At 45.9% G+C, this 16,501-nt stretch overlaps 1 protein-coding gene across 1 annotated transcript in view; it reads right to left on the bottom strand.

The window, feature by feature from the left end:
- Positions 1 to 15,972, bottom strand: part of NAA25 (N-alpha-acetyltransferase 25, NatB auxiliary subunit) — an 89,307-nt gene extending 73,335 nt beyond the window's left edge. Inside the window, exon 1 of the mRNA XM_040346223.1 lies at positions 15,849 to 15,972. Within this exon, the coding sequence (XP_040202157.1) occupies positions 15,849 to 15,906 (58 nt within the window). The 5' untranslated portion in view covers positions 15,907 to 15,972. The remainder of the gene's footprint in view (positions 1 to 15,848) is intronic.
- Positions 15,973 to 16,501: the final 529 nt, after the last annotated feature.

Below are 16,501 nucleotides of genomic sequence, written 5' to 3'. Positions count from 1 at the left end.
GCTCAATAAGACGCACTCCCCCCACACAAAAAAATGGGGGGGGGATGCCTGTGCGTCTTATGGAGCAAATACTGACCACCAGGAACGCCCCCCGCGTTAGAATACAGGGAGTGGCCATCTCCCGTGAGCCTGTCACCTTGCACTCGGCCTTGCCTGAAGACAGAGCAGGCTGAATGGAGTGCGTGCCGCTGCCGCGCTGGCTCAGGCTGCTCTATCAGATATGATGACGTCCTCGCCAGGCACAGGTAAGGGTGCATTGTATGGCACAGGTCAAGCTGCATTGTATGGCACAGGTAAATATTTTTGCACACCATTTGCTTCATGTTTTTTTTTTTTTATTCTCGTTTTCCTCCTCTTAAACCTAGGTGCGAAAAATACGGCAAATGGATTGAAGGATGATGGGTGGGAGGGGGCTGACAGAGCCAACCACGAACAAAGCTAAGAACACACCAAAATTCGCACAGTGCATGGCCAGCTTATGAAGTCTAAAGTGGTTGTAAAGGTTGAAGGTCTTTTTACCTTCATGCATTCCAGGAGTGAGGACACACCAGTGCCCACATAGCAAGAGACTTGGGAAGAGCAAGAAGAACTGGCGGGGGACCCAAGAAGAGGAGAATCAGGGCTGCTCTGTGCAAAACCATTATTTTAACCACTTGTCGACCGCTTAACGTACATGTACTGTGGCAGGTCGGCTCTACTGCGCAAAATCACGTACCTGTAGGTAATTTCGTGCAATAGCCACTAGTTGGCGCACACGCCAGAGGGGAAGCCAATCAGTGGGTCCGTCGGACCTGATGTCTGCCAGCCACCTGCGATTGTTGCCATGAGAGGCAGAACGGTGGTCTGTCTATGTAAACAAGGCAGATTGCCGTTCTGATAGGGGAGAAGATCCATGAATGGCCGGCTTAAGATTCAAACAAGCACTGCAAAGTAACCCATAGGTCCAATCTACGCATTTTCTGTTATCAGTACAAGTTATAGCTTCAGTAAACCTTGGAGCAGAGATTCATATCATTAGGGAACAAAGGGGGAGCAAAGTCTTCATTTTTCAATGGCTTAGGGCAGTGTGCAGTGACAGAGGAAGGGTGAAGACAGACACACACTCTCTCTGTATCTCAGCCTCCAATCAGTGCATTATTTCACAGAGAGTTTTTTATTTAAAAAGGAAATGGTATTTTATTACAGCAACAGATAACATGAACATGGCTTCCTGGAGTTCTTCAAAATGTCAGTATATAGCTCATTATATAGATCTTGGCGTCTGTAGAAATGTAAAAGCAGAACGGTAAACACTGGCTTTTCAACAAGGTATGTACAGTTAAAACGCAATATTCTGGCCAACCAAGCCCGATTCAGGCTCCATACACCCTAGTGTTTATTTTAAAACCCCAAAAAATGCTAAAAAAAAAAGCACTGGTTAAAAAACATTGGTAACATAGCATTAGGGTTTTATTGGCATTTTTGTATTAAAGGGAAAAATTAAAGCCCAAAAAACGCTATTAGTAGCATTCCTCCTGGAAAAACGCTTCAAGAAACTCAAAAAAAAAAAAAAAAAAAAAAAATAATGAAGCTCACAAAAAGTACACATTTACCTTCTAGGAGCTTGAAAAAAACACTAGTGGGTATGGAGCCTAAAAGAGGAATGTCTCCTCTACCGATTTTTTTGGGTCGATTAAAGGTCAGCTCCACACAAAACAAATACTGTTTTGCTTCAATGCCGTCTGGTTGTATCACATGTTGGCGATTGCAATTTCCCGAGACGTCCACTGGTGGGGCGTCTGCAGAAGAATCAGGCCTCACGCACACTGGACCTTTTTACAGCTGCTGTTTTTGGCTTCAGACATTTTTTTTTCCTTGCAGCCAATAAAATTCCCAGCATGTTATCCTGTGTCCATGCTCACACAGGCTGTTCGTTTTTGGAAGAGGCATTTTCCAGCTAGAAAAAAAAAAACAGAACTAGTGGGTTTTGAGAGGAGTTTGTAAAAACACTAGCTGATAAAAGCATACGCTTTTTTTTGAGCCATACGTTTTTGTGAGAGTATATTTATTTATTTATTTTTTAAGTTAACCACTTGCCGCCCGCCAATGACAGATTGACGGCGGCAAAGTGGTTGTAGAATCCTGGCTGGACGTCATATGACGTCCTCAGGATTCTGAGCGCTGCGCGCCCCCGGGGGCGCGCATCGCGGCGATCGTTGTTGCAGGGTGTCAGTCTGACACCCCGCAACACCGATCTAGGTAAAGTGTCTCTCGCGGAGACACTTTACCACGTGATCAGCCGTGTCCAAACTCGGCTGATCACGATGTAAACAGCAAAAGCCGGTAATCGGCTTTTCCTCACTCGCGTCTGTCAGACGCGTGTAGAGGAGAGCTGATCGGCTGCTCCTCTGACAGGGGGGGTTTGTGCTGATCGATTATCAGCACAGCCCCCCCTAAGGATGCCCACTGGACCACCAGGGATTCCACTAGATCACCAGGGATTTAAATCAAAGGTATGCCACCCTAGACCACCAGGGATGACACATAATGGATGCCAATCAGTGCCACAATGGATGCCAATCAGTGCCCACAATGGGCGTCACTGATTGGCATCCATTAGTACACCACATTAGTTAGTGCCCATCTATGCCACCTATCAGTGCCCATACGTGTCGCCTATCCCTGCCCATCCGTGCCGCCTATCCCTGCCCATCCGTGTCGCCCATCTGTGCTGCCCGCCCATCTGTGCCGCCTATCCCTGCCCATCCGTGCCGCCCATCCGTGCCGCCCATCCGTACCGCATATTGGTGCCCATCATCAATGCCACCTTATCAGTGCCAGTCAGTGCAGTACCATCAGTGCCCATTAGTGAAGGAGAAAACTTACTTATTTACAATGTTTTATAACGGAAACAAAAACAATTTTTTTTTTCTACATTTTCGGTCATTTTTTTTTTTTTTGCAGAAAATAAAAATCCCAGAGGTGATCAAATACCACCAAAAGAAAGCTCTATTTGTGGGTACAAAATGAAAAAAAATTTAGTTTGGGTACAGCGTAGCATGACCGCGCAATTGTAATTTAACCAGTTAAGCCCCGGACCAATATGCAGCCTAAAGACCCAAGGTGTTTTTACAGTTCGGGACTGCGTCGCTTTAACAGACAATTGCGCGGTCGTGCGACGTGGCTCCCAAACAAAATTGGCGTCCTTTTCCCCCCCCACAAATAGAGCTTTCTTTTGGTGGTATTTGATCACATCTGCGGTTTTTAGTTTTTGCGCTATAAACAAAAATAGGAGCGACAATTTTGAAAAAAATGCAATATTTTTTTACTTTTTGCTGTAATAAATATCCCCCAAAAACATATATAAAAACATTTTTTTTCCTCAGTTTAGGCCGATACGTATTCTTCTACCTATTTTTAGTAAAAAAAAAAAATCGCAATAAGCGTTTATCGATTGGTTTGCGCAAAATTTATAGCGTTTACAAAATAGGGGATAGTTTTATTGCATTTTTATTATTTTTTTTTTTTTTTACTACTAATGGCGGCGATCAGCAATTTTTTTCGTGACTGCGACATTATGGCGGACACTTCGGACAATTTTGACACATTTTTGGGACCATTGTCATTTTCACAGCAAAAAATGCATTTAAATTGCATTCTTTATTGTGAAAATGACAGTTGCAGTTTGGGAGTTAACCACAGGTGGCGCTGTAGGAGTTAGGGTGCACCTAGTATGTGTTTACAACTGTAGGGGGGTGTGGCTGTAGGAATGACGTCATCGATCGTGTCTTCCCTATAAAGGGAATGACGCGCCGCGATCGATGCGCCGCCATAGTGAAGCACGGGGAAGCCGTGTTTACATACGGCTCTCCCCGTTGTTCAGCTCCGGGGAGCGATCGCGACGGAGCGGCTATAAACAAATAGCCGCGCCGTGGTCCCGGATCGCTCCCCGAGCGGACCCGACCTCCGCATGTAGCGGGGGGGGTCCCGATCGGACCCCCCACCCGCTAATAGGCAAGGACGTACATGTACGCCCATGTGCCTGTACGTGCCATATTGTGAACGTATATGTACATGCGGGGGTCGGGAACTGGTTAAAGTGCAACAGCACTGAAAGCTAAAAATTGGTCTGGGTGGGAAGGTGTATAAGTGCCCTGTATGGAAGTGGTTAAACAAAACCACTGAAAAACTAAAATTATACAGCCAACACTACTGGCTTTTTTATAATGTCCAGTGTGCATGAGGCCTTAAAGCGGAGTTCCACCAAAAAAAAATTAATTTAAGTCAGCAGCTACAAATACTGCAGCTGCTGACTTAAAGCGGTAGTTCACCCTCCTTCACGTCATTAGACCATTACATTCGGCATCGTAGCGCGAGCTACGGTATGCCGGTCTTAAATTTTTAAACCCCGTACTCACTGTGCTATCGATGATTGAAGAATCCGACTCCCGCGGGGAATGGGCGTGCCTATGGAGAGGGAGGATGATTGACGGCCGGCTCTGGCACGTCACGCTCCCCGAAGACAGCCGGAGTAGGTCTCGGCTATTCACGGCGCCTGCGCACAGGCTATGCGCAGGCGCCGTGAATAGCCAAGCCTATTTCGGCTATTTCCGGAGAAGCGTGACGTGCCAGGGCAGGCCGTCAATCACCTTCTCTCACCATAGGAACGCCCATTCCCCGGATTCTTCAATCATCGATAGCACAGTGAGTACGGCGATAAAAAATGTAAGACCGGCATACCGTAGCTCGCGCTACGATGCCGAATGTAATGGTCTAATAAAAAAAAAACATTTTTTTTTTTTTTTTAACAGGGTGAACCCCAGCTTTAATACAGTGGGGATCGAAAGTTTGGGCACCCCAGGTAAAAATTTGTATTAAGGTGCACAACGAAGCCAAGGAAAGATGGAAAAATCTCCAAAAGGCATCAAATTACAGATAGACATTCTTATAATATGTCAAAAAAAAGTTAGATTTTATTTCCATCATTTACGCTTGGTGTCTGCAAAAGTTTGGGCACCCTGCAGAATTTATAGCATGCACTGCCCCCTTTGCAAAGCTGAGACCTGCCAGTGTCATGGATTGTTCTCAATCATCGTCTGGGAAGACCAGGTGATGTCAATCTCAAAGGTTTTAAATGCCCAGACTCATCTGACCCTGCCCCAACAATCAGCATCATGGGTTCTTCTAAGCAGTTGTCTAGAAAACTGAAACTGAAAATAGTTGACGCTCACAAAGCTGGAGAAGGCTATAAGAAGATAGCAAAGCGTTTTCAGATGTCAATATCCTCTGTTCGGAATGTAATTAAGAAATGGCAGTCATCAGGAACAGTGGAAGTTAAAGCAAGATCTGGAAGACCAAGAAAAATATCAGACAGAACAGCTCGCAGGATTGTGAGAAAAGCAATTCAAAACCCACGTTTGACTGCATGATCCCTCCAGAAAGATCTGGCGGACACTGGAGTTGTGGTACACTATTCCACTATAAAGCGATACTTGTACAAATATGGTCTTCATGGAAGAGTCATCAGAAGAAAACCTCTTCTACGTCCTCACCACAAAAATCAGCGTTTGAACTTTGCAAATGAATATATAGACAAGCCCGATGCATTTTGGAAACAAGTTCTGTGGACCGAAGAGGTTAAAATAGAACTTTTTGGCCGGAATGAGCAAAGGTACGTTTGGAGAAGAAAGGGCACAGAATTTAATGAAAAGAATCTCTGTCCAACTGTTAAGCATGGGGGTGTATCAATCATGCTTTGGGGTTGTATTGCAGCCAGTGGCACAGGGAACATTTCACGAGTAGAAGGAAAATGGATTCAATAAAATTTCAGCAAATTTTGGATGGTAACTTGATGCCATCTGTGAAAAAGCTGAAGTTAGCCCAGGTTCACACTGGGTACGATTTGAGATGCGATTTGACATGTCAAATCGCATCTCAAATCAGCGGCATTTGCCGGCAATGGCACGGTCCTAATCGGCGCGACGCCGCATATGCGGCGCTGCACCGAGTTCCTGTACTACTTTTTGCGATTTCGAATCACGGTAAAAATCGCGATTTTACCGCGATTTTGAATTCGCAGCAGTGTGAACCTAGCCTTAAAGAGAGAATGGCTTCTACAAATGGATAATGATCCTAAACACACCTTTGCCATGGCCTTCACAATCTCCTGACCTCAACATAATTGAAAATCTATAGATAGACCTTAAAAGAGCAGTGCGTGACAGACAGCCCAGAGATCTCAAAGAACTGGAAGACTTTTGTAAGGAAGAATGGGCAAAGATACCTCAAACAAGAATTGAAAGACTCTTGGCTGGCTACAAAAAGTGTTTACAAGCTGTGATACTTGCCAAAGGAGGCAGTACAAGATATTAACTCTGCAGGGTGCCCAAACTTTTGCAGACGCCATTTTTTTGTTTTCTGTAATTTTGAAAGTGTAAATGATGGAAATAAAATCTAACTTTTTTTGACATACTATAAGAATGTCTAATCTGTAATTTGATGCCTTTTGGAGATTTTTCCATGTTTCCTTGGCTTCGTTATGCACATTAATACACATTTTTACCTGGGGTGCCCAAACTTCTCGATCCCCACTGTATATGGACACTTACCTGTCCAGGGCGCCTGCGATGTCCTCACCCAAAGCCAATCTGTCCATCAGCTCCTGGGCGAAGGCGCCAGCATCTTCAGTAAGGGAATCAGGAAGTGAAGCCTTGCAGTTTTACAGCCTGGTTCCCTACTGCGCCATTGGGGGCGGACTGGAAAAGTTCAATTTTTGGGTGGAACTTCTTTTTTTTTTTTTGCCTTTAGTTCCACTTTAAAGCGAATTATTTTTTTGGATAGAGTAATAAGCATTTTTTTTACCATCGGTATGCCATTGGAGAGATTTCCCTTCACTTCCTGTCACATAACCAAAACAGGAAGTGAGAGGAATGCCCCCAAAGTGAGGGAATTCCAGGGAGTCCCCAAAACTAGTGTCCCCATTGGATGATTGCCCTCTATTACTGTTCTGGTGTCAACCAAAAATTGGCTTTTTTTTTACTTTCACTTTTGAGGATGATGATCAACAGGACAACTAGAGAGGGTGAATCTCCACAACGGGGGGGCACAGACAGCAATAGTAACTGGACTAGAGTGCCAATACCTCGCCATGATATCCAAAACTAAGGCCTGCTTCACACCTATGCATTTTTTTGTGCGTTTTGCAGAAACACACTACAGTCAGTTTAACATGGTCACCCAAGGGTCACATTCACATCTGTGCATTTTATGGAAAGGGCCAGGGACCAGCAGGTTGTGTCTTTGGTTCTATAGACTTCAAATGGATCTAAAACGTGTATTGTAAAAACACAAGGTACACCTGGAATATGCAAACTGCAACCTGCATAGGTGTGACGTGAACCAGGCCTTACATGGAGTCCTGCTGCAACTCATGGAGGTTTGGCGACAGTGGGGTTAAGCAAAAACTAGCATGGCAATAGCTCTATAAAAAAGGAGTCTTTAAAGTATGCCACCCTTACCCACAGACATCCCATATAACCATTAAGGCAGGGCTCGACAAATCCCGGGCACCAGGTTGCCATGGCGACTAGAAATAGGGTCCTGGCGACTTGGCGCCATCTGGTGGTGAGCCATTGGTATTACTAGATATTACCACCAGATGTGTAAGCTGGCGCCATCTGGTGGTGGCCGTTGGTATTACAAGTTAAGCATTACAAGTTAAACAGCAATTCTAATGTTATTTTTCACTATTTTCACTGCCATCTTCTTCCCTCTAATTAGAACCCCCAAACATTATATATATTTTTTATCCTAACACCCTAGAGAATAAAATGGCGATCATTACAATACTTTGTCACGCCGTATTTGCGCAGCAGTCTTACAAGCGCACTTTTTTTAGTGAAAATTACTTTTTTTAATTAAAAAAATAAGACAACAGTAAAGTTATCCCCATTTTTTTTTTATATTATGAAAGATAATGTTACGCTGAGTAAATTCATACCCAACATGTCACTCTTCAAAATTGCGTCCGCTCGTGGAATGCCGACAAACTTTTACCCTTTAAAACCTTCATAGGCGACGTTTAAAAAAAATCTACAGGTTGCATGTTTTGAGTTACAGAGGAGGTCTAGGGCTAGAATTATTGCTCTCGCTCTATCAATCGCGGCGATACCTGACATGTGTGGTTTGAACACCGTTTACATATGCGGGCGCTGCTCACGTATGTGTTTGCTTCTGCGCGCAAGCTCGTCGGGACGGGGTGCGTTTTCTGGCTCCTAACTTTTTTACCTGGCTCCTAGATTCCAAGCAAATTTGTCAACCCTGCATTAAGGGCTCATTCACAAGGGCAGAATAAATGCTGTGTTTAGACCGTGTAAAATAGGTGCCTAAAGTACTCTTATTCGTGTATGCGAGTAAAATCTGCAGGGCACATGTGCATGACTAAGTGCAGGGCACATTTTTGTATGTAGAGGCAGCTGTGTATGTGCTCTGAAAACGATCCATGGTGGATTGCTTTTCAGAGGGTAGTAGAGCAGGGAAGCTACTAGGATTTTATTTTTATTGACTGCCAAATTGATATCTTGAACCATGTTTCAACCATGAGCCAAGGGTTTGGCTCATCATAGTGGCGTAGCCCCATTCACTTGAATGGGTTGCCTTTGGTGGCAGTACTGCTTGGCGAAAGTAACAGGAGGTATTGCAGTCATGGCATGTATACAAACTGGAGAGGCTGCATGCCATTTTATTTTTGTTTGGCAGGGACGAAAGCTGTTTTTACACCTTTTGTTGTAATGCAACTGGAATGCATTTATTTCATTTAAAAAGTATAAAAGTTCACCTTTAAGCTACTTTCACACTGAGGTGCTTTGCAGGTGCTATTGCGCTAAAAATAGAACCTGCAAAGCGCCCCGAAAGAGCCGCACCTTTCTCTCTAGTGTGAAAGCCCGAGGGCTTTCACACTGGAGCGGTGCGCTGGCAGGGCCGCAAAAAAGTACTGCCAGCCGCATCTTTGAGGCGCTGTAGGAGCGGGCAGCGCCCAATATTGTATTTGACTAATAAACATTATGATTTTAATCGATTATGAATTTATCGACCAGAATCGGCACCTTTAGCGCAAGAAAAGCTCACAAAAAAACATCCCTATAAAAATTCTATGTATGTTTTCACACTGGTCCGTTGCGCTTCCGTTGGTGTTAAAATGGAGCTTGCTGCATTTTTGGCCAGTTGAAGTGGTTGTAAACTGTAGACGTTTCAAAACAAAACAAAAAAAACACAGCCTGCAAGGCAATGACATAATGCATGTCTTCTGGGTTCATGCGCTCCAGGCTATGTGATTGGCCGGAGCCGTTCCTGCAAGGTATGCCGGACCTTCACAGTGCATGCAGGGTGAATATCTCCTAAACGGAGCACGTTCAGGAGATTTTCTTTTTTTCCTACAGCAAGTCTCATTATAGGCCTACATGTAGGTAAAAACATTTCCAAATGGGGTTACAACCTCGAAAAAAAAAAAAAAAAAAAAAAAAAAAAAGGCACCAAAATGCACCTCTCCGTTGAAATGCATTGAAAACAGCAAGAACTGATCAATAATGCACCAGTGTTAGGTTGTTTTTTTTTTTTTTATGCGGTTTATAAGTCACATGACCTATGAAAAAACACACCATAAGCACAGTAAAAAATCGTACCAAAAATCGCGTGCGTTTTCGGCAGCTTTCTATCCATTAGGCAAAATGCCGAAAACACCAGCCGCCAAAATTTTGATGCATCTCTACGACCTACCACTGAGGCAGACAATTTGTAGTTCTCAACGTACCACCAGGGCAGCTGAAGTAACTATCTGTCCCGGTGGATGTACAAGCAGGCAGCTGTCAGGAGCCGGACGTTGCGCCTGCACAGATGTATTCTAGGCATGCGCTTAGAGATCTGTGTGCCCACCCACCTGTCAATGATTTGAACAGGCTGGCTGCACGTGGCTACATGGAACACCTATGCATCTCACATGGGTTAGGACAGGCCTGTCCCCAAATGGAGACTACAAGTGCCCATTCAACACAGATAATGCACACATGATCAACTGTCTTTGGAGGGTGGAAGGAAACCCACGCAGGGGGAACATGCAAACACCATGCAGGTAGTGCCGTGGTTACAACTTTAAAGCGGGGGTTCACGCTAAAAAACAAGTTTATACCATGAAATGCAGCATACTAGCGTCAGCTACAGTATGCCTTTATTTTATTTTTTTGCGCTGTACTCACAGTTTAATCCATTAGTTTTGTTTCAGACTCCCGCGGGGAAAGGCGTTCCTATTAAGAGGGGAACATGATTGACGGCCGGCTATGGCGCGTTCCGAAAATAGCCGGAGTAGGACTCGGCTCTTCACGGCGCTATGCGGCGCCTGCGCACAGACTAGGAGCTGACTGCGCAGGCGCCGTGAAGAGCCGAGCCCTATTTCGGCTATTTTCAGAACCCATGACGCGTCATAGCCGGCCGTCAATCATGTTCCCCTCTTCATAGGAACGCCTACTCCCCGCGGGGAGTCTGAAACTAAACTAATGGATTAAACTGTGAGTACAGCGAAAAAAATAAAAATAAAGGCATACTGTAGCTGACGCTAGTATGCTGGATGGCATGGTAGACAAAGAATTTTTTTTTTTAGGGTGAACCCCCGCTTTAAGTAGGACTAGTTAATTTGTCTGACACACATTAGCAGGAAAAGGTCTTCAGAATGAACACAAAGTCATAAAGAGGAAATTGGAATGAGCGTTCTGATGTCACCTCCAACCAAGAAATGTACAAAACTAGCCATGTGTGCCACCTGTTTCCAAGAAGTGGACAGCAGCATTTTCTCAATATAGAACACGCACCAAGCCAGAGTTACATTCCATCGACCAGCGTTTATGACACAAAGGGGTTTATTTACTAAAGGCAAATCCACTTTGCACTTGGAAGTTCAGTCAACAGAGATCTGAAGGGAATATCTAAAATGAGGGGGAAGCTCTGCTGATTTTATCATCCAATCATGTGCAAGCTAAAATGCAGTTATTTATTTTCCTTGCATGTCCCCCTCGGATCTACAGCATCTATGCACTTGCACTGCACAGTGGATTTGCCTTTAGTAAATAACCCTCAATGTAAAAAAACTAAGAACAAATCAGATTTCAGCAGCTCATAAATGACTATATAACAATTTATAATGAACAGTACAATTCATAATGCATGTGTTTAAAAAGCCCAAAGATTTGGAAGTGCGTTTAGTCCAACACTACCATACACCCAATGCACACAGAGTACTGGGCTTTCACAGAATATCTTTCAGTATGTAACCTCAAGCCAATTCCCAACCGCAAAATGAATCCGCAGCAAGATAGAAAACAAACAAATTGGATTGAATGGAGGAGGTGGAGTGTCAGTGACCCACATAGCTTTCACTGCTAGCTGAAGACTCAGCCTTTGGAGGCTCCTTTACACTGGCACTGTCCTCTAAAGAATAATCAATGGTGTATCACATGTCAGAGGGTGTTTGACAAGCAGTGAGATGGTGTTATGTTGCCTCCTCACTGCTTGTTTTAGCCCTGAAAGACCCGTACCACTGCGCCACTTGTGCTTCACGCGCCAGGTGCTTGAAAAGTGTAGGGGTGTGAATGAGCCCCATAGAAAATCGTGGGCATCCACCTGTTGTGTAACAGCCAATGTGTAAATGGGGACTGAACGTTGGGTATTTCTGGTGTTTTGTAAGCAAACCGGATTTCGAGATTTATATTCAACAGAGCCTCATCTTACATAAAGATCTCCTATTCTGGGGAATTAGATCTATAACAATTCAGAAATGGAACAACAAAAGTTGTATAGTGTGTATGCAGCTTAAAGTAAAGTCTTCCTCTTTATTTGGAACCTACAGGAAAGCCTATAAGGCAGCTTACCTATATGTACTGTAAATATCTCAAACTTGCACCGTTTAGGAGATATTTACTGAATACACTGCCGCCGATGTCATCGGTGCATTCGCACTGAAGGAATGGCCCGCCTGTGCCGTGACCGCCGGCAATCGATCGTATAATGGCGACTGACATCATCGCGGCTTCCGGCCAATCACAGTGCCAGAGGCCTCGAACCTGGAAGCAACTACAGGAAACATGTCAGCCCTGTCAGCGGTGTGTCAGCGCCGATCCAGGGCATCGCTCTTAGGCAGGGATCCTCAAACTACGGCCCTCAAGCTGTTGAGGAACTACACATCCCATGAAGCATTGTAAAACTGACATTCACAGACATGACTAGGCATGATGGGAATTGTAGTTCCTGAACAACTGGAGGGCCATAGTTTGAAGACCCATGCTCTAAGGTAAGTATTTCGAAATGAGCATACTAGCTCATTATGCATTTGTCTTTGACTTTTTTTTGGGGGTGCTCGCCAATACCGAATACCGATATTTTTTTTTAATCTCATGTGACAGCAGCACATGTGTCAGTAGTTTTTTTTTTTTTTGTTTATCTTTAACAATTTGTTTTTAATTTTTTTAATTTTTTTTTTTATTTATAATGCATTCTTTTTTTTAAGGGGGGGGGGGTGGACCGTGTCGGTGTGTTTTTTCTTTTATTTTTTTATTATTTTCTACAATAATATTTTTTATTCTTTTTTTTTAATTATTATTATTATTATTTATTTTTTTCAGCCCTGTTGGGGGGCTTTGGTGAGATATCAGGGGTCTTAACAGACCTCTGACATCTCCCCTTTGAGACAGAGAAAGGGACTAGGGACACATGTTCCCCTGTCCCTTTCTCAGCAGCATCAGCTGCGCTGAAAATGAATGCAGAGAAGACCAGGTCTTCTCTTCATTCATAAACTGAAACATTGTAATCACAGTTTACAATGTTTCAGTTATGTGAATAGACAGAGTCAGTGATCACTGACTGTCCATTCGGAGCAGTAAGGAGCCGGATTTATCGGCTCCTACCCCGCTCTCCATCCTGACAGTTCCAGGGGGTGAAGGAGGAGCACAGAAGGAGAGAGATACACGGAGGGATACACGGCGGGAGAGAGATACACGGAGGGATACACGGCGGGAGAGAGATACACGGAGGGATACACGGCGGGAGAGAGATACACGGAGGGATACACGGCGGGAGAGAGATACACGGAGGGATACACGGCGGGAGAGAGATACACGGAGGGATACACGGCGGGAGAGAGATACACGGAGGGATACACGGCGGGAGAGAGATACACAGAGGGATACACGGCGGGAGAGAGAAACACGGAGGGATACACGGCGGGAGAGAGAAACACGGAGGGATACACGGCGGGAGAAACACGGAGGGATACACGGCGGGAGAGAGAAACACGGAGGGATACACGGCGGGAGAGAGAAACACGGAGGGATACACGGCGGGAGAGAGAAACACGGAGGGATACACGGCGGGAGAGAGAAACACGGAGGGATACGCGGCGGGAGAGAGAAACACGGATGGATACTCGGCGGGAGAGAGAAACACGGAGGGATACGCGGCGGGAGAGAGAAACACGGAGGGATACACGGCGGGAGAGAGAAACACGGAGGGATACACGGCGGGAGAGAGAAACACGGAGGGATACACAGCGGGAGAGAGAAACACGGAGGGATACACAGCGGGAGGGAGACTGCAGCAAAACGGAGGGAGAGAGAAACATGGCGGGGGACACGAAGGGAGGGAGACTGCAGCAAAACGGAGGGGGGCTGGAGGACACAGGACAGTCAGTGGTGATCGTGTGTGGGGGAGTTACAAACATCGATCACCGCTGATTTTAAAGCAGCTGAAAGCCGCGCGGGAGAGAGAGAAGAGGAACTTGTAACTTCCCCATGCACTGATCACCGCTGACAGTACAAGTATCGGGTGAAGCATTGGGAGCATTTGCCTGAGTACAAGTACTCGGGCAAATGCTTGGTATCGGTCCCGATACTAGTATCGGTACAACCCTAGTTAAAGGGATACTATAGGTAAAAAAATTGATATAGAGACAGATATATATATATAAAAAACATGTCATACTTACCTCCACTATGCAGCTCGTTTTGCACAGAGTTGCCCCGAACGCCGTTTTCTGGGGTCCCTTGGCAGCTCTCACAGCTCCTCCCTGCTTTAGATAACCCCCCTACAGGAAGCGCTCTGCCACAGAGGTTACCTTGCAGGCGCGCTCCCGATTCTTGCATTCAGCATCCATAGCCGCCGAGTGCAGGACCTGGCCCCACCCCCGGGTCATTGGATTTGATTGACAGCAGTGGGAGCCAATGACGGTGCTGCTATCAATCTATCCAATGAAGAGCCAAGAACCCCCGGGCAAAGATTCAGAGCGCTCTCGACGCGGGACTCTCCAGGGCTCAGGTACGTTAAACGGGGGGCCAGTAATCAAATGTTTTTTCACCTTAAAGCGGGAGTTCACCCATGTATTACATTTTTTTTTTTCTCCCCTTAGATTCCTGCTCGTTCGGTCTAGGGGAATCGGCTATTTGTATTAAAATATGAGCAGTACTTACCCGTTTTCGAGCTGCATCTTCTTCCGTCGCTTCCGGGTATGGGTCTTCGGGAGCGGGCGTTCCTTCTTGATTGACAGTCTTCCGAGAGGCTTCCGACGGTCGCATCCATCGCGTCACTCGTAGCCGAAAGAAGCCGAACGTCGGTGCGGCTCTATACTGCGCACCGACGTTCGGCTTCTTTCGGAAAATCGTGACGCGATGGATGCGACCGTCGGAAGCCTCTCGGAAGACTGTCAATCAAGAAGGAACGCCCATTCCCGCAGCCCATACCCGGAAGCGACGGAGAGGATGAATCTCGTAAACGGGTAAGTACTGCACATATTTTAAAACAACTAGCCGATTCCCCTAGAGAAAACGAGCAGGAATCTAAGGGGAAAAAGTGCCCTCTAAGGGTGAACCCCCGCATGAGGGTTTACAACGCCTTTAACATCAGGGGCATTTAGATGGTTAGCAGAAACACAAGATCTCTGTCTTCTCCTGTCACAGAATGGCGATCTGTCTTGTTTACATAGGCAGACCGCCATACATAATTTTGTGCTGAAGGGCTGCCCTGCCGCATTATATACGCGTGGGGCGGTCCGGAAATGGTTAATTAGGGATCACATCGTTACAGCAGATCACAACATTTCGAAGCCACACAAGACCCCTTATCGGACAGGTGACTGTCGATGTGACATGGTTTCTGAATCGCTGAATCGGCTGCAACGATGAGATCGCTGATTAAAGCTCTGGAGATCCTTGGTGTGCTGGTGACATTTTTGTGAACAGACACATAGACCCCCCATATTCTGTGTGTGTCCGGTGTTCTTCCAGTGCAGAACTGGATACATACTATCCAATTTTCTCCTTCGGATTTACCAAAACCATATAATATGAGGTCACTACATGTTTTTGGTAAATCTGAAGCAATCTGACACAAAAGTTGTATAGTGTGTATGGGGATGTGTCACATGATTTGGTCAAGCTAGTAGAAGAGGGGCTTTATTAAGCACCTGAAAATGGTGCTCATGCCTCCCCCTATATATACAGTGTACACTTCCATAGCCCTATGTGTCCTCCCCTCCCCCCGGGTGATGGACCCAGCCTGCTATGGTGCGAGGTGTGCTGGTCTCAGTCCTCCCCGGTGTCCCTCGCCTGATAGTCCTCCCCCAGGATCCATGCATTATGACAGCCTACAGATCCGGCTCATCTACAACCATAGAGACCCGAGCACGACATGTCAGGCCCCGGATCACCCCGCCCGGCCAGCCATTCATCAGCTCCTCCGGTGCCGGGCCTACCTAAAGAGCCCTTCATTACAGACACTGGCCGCCCCCTGCTCGGCTGTCCTCCTCACACCCCCCGCGGGCTCCCCCGGTCACTCACCGTAGATAGGTCGGAGCCTCCTATCGTTAGGATCCTGCACATGGCCCCGCGCCGCCATGATGACAAGCGCAGAAGCGGAGTGCGCACGCGCGACAGGAAGCGGACGGCGGCGTTAAAGGGCCAGCACCGGGGGGGGAAGCGGAGTGAGGAGTTCTCTGTCCTGAGGTTGTACTGCACGACGCCTGCATTGTGTTCCTTATCATACTCCCGCTTATCTTCCAGCCATTCCATGGAACTGACAAATGTTAGTGTATCCTCAGCTCTTCTAATGGCCTGTACACACAATCAGAAAATCCGAGGAAAATACCGCTTTCAAAACGATCGTTTAATAATCTGATCGTTAGTATAGGGCTTTCCAGAGCCAATCACAACCGTTCATCCGATGCGACAAGCACACATTTTTTTTCTTATACTGTAACAGAAGGAACGATTTTTGTTTAGCCACTTCAGCTGCAGATGGTTTAAAGAGAAAGTAGAAGTAAAGCCTCCTGAAAAAATAAATAAACCCTGCAATACAAAGGCATAATGAGCTAGTATGCATAGCATACTAGCTTATTATGAGGTACTTACCTGAGATCGAAGCCCCCACAGTGGCCCTCGTTTGCCTCCTCCGTCGCCACCATTACTCCCGGAGTGACTACGGCCCTGTGTTT

The sequence above is a fragment of the Rana temporaria genome, chromosome 1 (assembly GCF_905171775.1).
Source record: "Rana temporaria chromosome 1, aRanTem1.1, whole genome shotgun sequence".
NCBI classification, from domain to species: Eukaryota; Metazoa; Chordata; class Amphibia; order Anura; family Ranidae; genus Rana; species Rana temporaria.
This window is presented reverse-complemented; position numbering and strand designations above follow the sequence as displayed.